At 37.8% G+C, this 4164-nt stretch overlaps 1 protein-coding gene across 1 annotated transcript; it reads right to left on the reverse strand.

Annotated features, from left to right (window-relative positions):
• Window positions 1–1425: 1425 nt before the first annotated feature.
• noto (notochord homeobox) lies at window positions 1426–3434 on the reverse strand. Its single transcript, XM_084392036.1, has 3 exons — window positions 2500–3434; window positions 2199–2386; window positions 1426–1868 (listed from the first exon to the last, which is right to left on the reverse strand). Exons 1-3 carry the CDS (start codon window positions 2852–2854, stop codon window positions 1674–1676), a joined length of 738 nt encoding a protein of 245 aa, XP_084248162.1. The 5' UTR covers window positions 2855–3434; the 3' UTR covers window positions 1426–1673.
• Window positions 3435–4164: the final 730 nt, after the last annotated feature.

The following is a 4164-nucleotide window of genomic DNA, read 5'->3' on the forward strand; positions in this document are numbered from 1 at the left end:
TGCTCAAAAAAGTTAATAAATGGATAATTTAGTACCATAAAATCCCTTAAAAATACAAAATGTTAAATAAAAAACATTATCGAATTAAAATATAGTATTCATTTCACTGATATAATACATTTGCTTTCGTAATTTTTGTAAATTTTGCATGAAGCATTCCTTAAAATTGAGTCAATAAACCCCAATGAACCTTTTTGTCTAAGACTTGCATCATGAAATAAAAATTTCCATTCACGTGAAACAGACAGAAAGGTCATATCATATAAGTTTCAATCACTTGACTTTCCTTATCTCTGATCATTTGATTCAGTGTTATTTTAATGATGAAACACTATTCATTGAACAGATTTCTTTAGGCTTTCTGTATTCTTGCCTTCAGGGCTTAACTGGATTAAGAGAGTGGAACAGAAACATTGTGACGAGTTTGTTAACTAGTAATCAGTGTGTTCTTAGAGCAGGATTACTAATCCATCCTTATCAAGACTATTAGGCCAGCCACTGCACAAAGCCGCCATGCTAACGTGCTTTAGCATGTCTTAGTCTGCTGCAGAGCAGAGACAACAAGAAGACACAACCATGTCTAAAAAGCTCTGTCTACAATGGAGAGACACACTACCTGGCTCCAACAGCTGCCCTTGGAACTCAGATAAGCTCTTTTTTGTCTTCTCATCCAACTTTGTCACATCAGCAAAGTTCAACAGTTCCAAATGAGTCGAATTGTGTTCATCATTTAACCCGTGGAGTTCTCCTTATAGCATCATAGAGGTTTTTTTTTTCATTTAAAAATCTTTTATAGAGCTTATTTTGGGTTATAAATGCTTATTTGCTCAGTTTTTATTGTGATTGTGAAGGTCATTTTATTGTCTTAAATCATGTATAATTGGAAATGTGCTGCAAACTCAACTTCAGTTATCCTCCTGATAAAAATATATCTATGCTTTTAATTAAATTAGCTATACACATGAATTTGGATTTACTATCTTTACAATATATCTCTATCATGTTGGATTATTACTGCTGAGCTATTAGGTATCTTGTATGTGTTGGTATGCAAAATCATTATAAATTACATGTAAAATAAGCCATTCAATTTACCAAATTAACTGAATCTTATGCATAGCCTTCTACAGTTAGTTACTCTGTTTGATTACTATATTGTGACTGATCACATTATACTGGATATTGCATGATATATACATAATATACAGTTTTTTTTTTGTGATAGACACGAAATGTTTACATTTGTTGGTTTAACTTAAAAAACCTAAGTTGTTGCCTTAATGCTTAGTTCACTGAAATTATTATTTTTAATGCAATGGAGATTGGTTTAATAAATAGAAACTCCAAATATTATGCTATCTGAACCACATTATTTATCTAAGTTGATTAGACAAAAGATTAAAAACTTGTGATCATTTTTTTTTTTACAATGAAGAGATGCATCGAAGAACATGAATTCATTTTTAAAAATATATTTCCTTTATTTCTTCCATATACAAACGTTTTAACGAAAACAAAGATGCCCTTATAAGAGCAATGGTGTGTAATAGAAACACCTTAAATATATATCTATTAATTAAATATTTGTACAAATATAGAGTACTGTGTCATCTAGAGAAAATCGAGTATGTACAAAAACATTCTGCATAAAAGTAACAGCGAGTGAGATTTTCTCAGTCTTGAAGTGAATCGTCGATGTCGATGTCTACATCAGACTCTTCTGTGAAATCTCTCTCCTCATCCTCTCTTCCCTGTGACCCAGGGCTCTTTGGCGGCACGGCGAGTCCTAGTTTGGCTAGTTTGGCTTGTTGTTGCTCAAGACTCTGTTTTCTCCACTTGATGCGTCTGTTCTGGAACCAAACTTTAACCTGGAGTTACGAGAAGAAAGAATGTTTAATGTCAGATCTATGTGGACTAGATGTTTAATATAAATGCAAAACCGGAGATCATTTCATACACTGTAAAAAAAATACATGATCAATAAGTTATGACAAAATATGTTTTTACATTGCTTTAACTCATCAAAATAAGTTAAGCAATTTTGAACTTTTTTTTTATAGAAGTTAGCTATAAAACTAGCTTTTAAAACTCAGTTTAATGTGATTTAAGTTGAAATGACTTAAATATCCAAGTTGATTGCGTAAAATGTAAGTACAGCAAAAAAAATAAGTTTTACAGTGTAACTGATGTGCATTTACCTGTGCTTCAGTGAGTTGGAGAGCAGATGCCAGGAGAAAGCGCTCTGATCCCACCATGTACTGCTGCCGTGCGAACTCTTTCTCCAGTCTGGACAGCTGCTCATTGGTAAAACTTGTGCGCATGCGCTTTGATTTTCCTGCTTTGTGTTTATAGTGAGAGTGGACTGCTGCTTTGGCCAGTACAGCATCTGTGCGTGGAAAAAAAAAATGACATTGGTTAACTTAGGGCATTATAACATTGTTCCTTTATCTTTGTAAAAATGATTCCTAACAGTAGGCTCTATCTGTCAAACACACATACCTTGTGAGTACATAGCTCCACGACATGTTGTCTGGTAGCTGTAAGGTGGGTAGCAGAACACGGGATACCCACTCTGCGTGTGCATAATGCTCTGGTTGTACGCAAAGTGCGGTATTTGCGAGTACATGTGTGCCGCTAATGGGACGGCAGAGCTCGAGACTGGCGCTTGACTGGTTATGTTCCGATACACACTTGTCCTGTCTCTCTCCAGATGATCAGGTCTCGCGAGCAGAGCGTCGATTGTGAAGGATTTCCCTGCGCTCTGTTTCGATGAAGTGGCATAGTCCGGATTGAAAGCCGCGTGAGGGCGCATTGATTGTCCAAAGTTTTCATAAGCTCTTCCAGGCGTCTGCATGGCTTCTGTTTAGGTAGGTAAGAAGTCCAAAAACCTGCTTAAAAGTTATCCGCCGAAGAGATGTTCTCGAGCTTGTGAAGAACGGAGTGGAATGTAGCTTGGAGAGCCGGTGGCTCTTTTATACCTGCTCGGGGGCGCGAGGTGTGAACGACCCCCAGCGCGCTTTTGTCTTTTTAAGTGGCAGATGAGTCAAACGAGCGGCTCTACAAGGGATCCAATTAACTGATGGAGTTGTAACAAGCTGAGATTGTCAAATATCCTAATGGCCCTCTGCACTACATGCCCCCGGAGGTAGCCCAGAAACACAGAGAGGGGGTCAAGAGCCGAGAGCCAGGAGGTCCAGATTTACTACAAATTCCTACATGGCTGTGCGCCACAGAAACGTCCTATGTGAGAGTGCATTGATGTTACCCAAATCATCTTATTTCATGTATTCAAAGGGTACCGCCGAATGCGACACGCAGCGGAACAAATACTCTCACATTCAGAAGTCAAAGAAAAGGAAAAAAAGAAAAGAAAAAAAACTACTAATCACATTACGCTCAGCCCGTTCATCTCTATGAAAGCCCGTTGCCAGTCTTTAAGACTCCAGATTGTCACCCAAATATTTGATTCGTGGTTAGTGAACTAATTCATAATTTAGCCCATATTAAATAAGTTTAATTGCCTAAAAGTGGTGCTGTCATGAGTTCAGTGAACTTATTAACCGCTTTGAAGTTGATGAAGAACACCAGACTAGTTGAAACTCATCCAATCAGATAGAACTGGCAGAAATGATTGTGATAAGTTAATTGGATTGAAACTAAGATGTTATGGCATAATGATGAAAAGATGTTTTACAGCGCAGACCACGGTAGCATCACACCTACGTGTTGTGGATAATGTTATAGAATTCACTTCCAGTTTCAGTCTCGAGGTGTCAAATGAAAGTAGGTATAATAGTGAAATCTCTACCACTGTGGTTCATGTAAACACATTGATCAGTTCTCCTCCCTCAATCAGGCGCTGGCGCGTATTGCACCTTGTGCCAATTGTGCTTTTGTCCGTTTTGGTGTTGCCCGAAAACTGGAGAGGAGATTTGCCGCACCTGGGCTTCAGTTTTCTCACTCTGAGTGCGAAACACGCTGGTTTTACTTAGTGTCGGGCGAGTAACTCAGATGAGCAGATAATCTATTCTACATTTCCGCTACAGAAGTCCACTAAATAAGATAGTGATGATACGTGACCTCTAAGCTTCTCTTAACGTTTTAACTCCTTCAACCACTTTTACTTTTTGATATCGGACAAAGAATAATTAGGACGGAACTGCA

Source organism: Rutilus rutilus (assembly GCF_951802725.1).
Source record: "Rutilus rutilus genome assembly, chromosome: 20".
In the NCBI taxonomy this organism is placed as follows: domain Eukaryota; kingdom Metazoa; phylum Chordata; class Actinopteri; order Cypriniformes; family Leuciscidae; genus Rutilus; species Rutilus rutilus.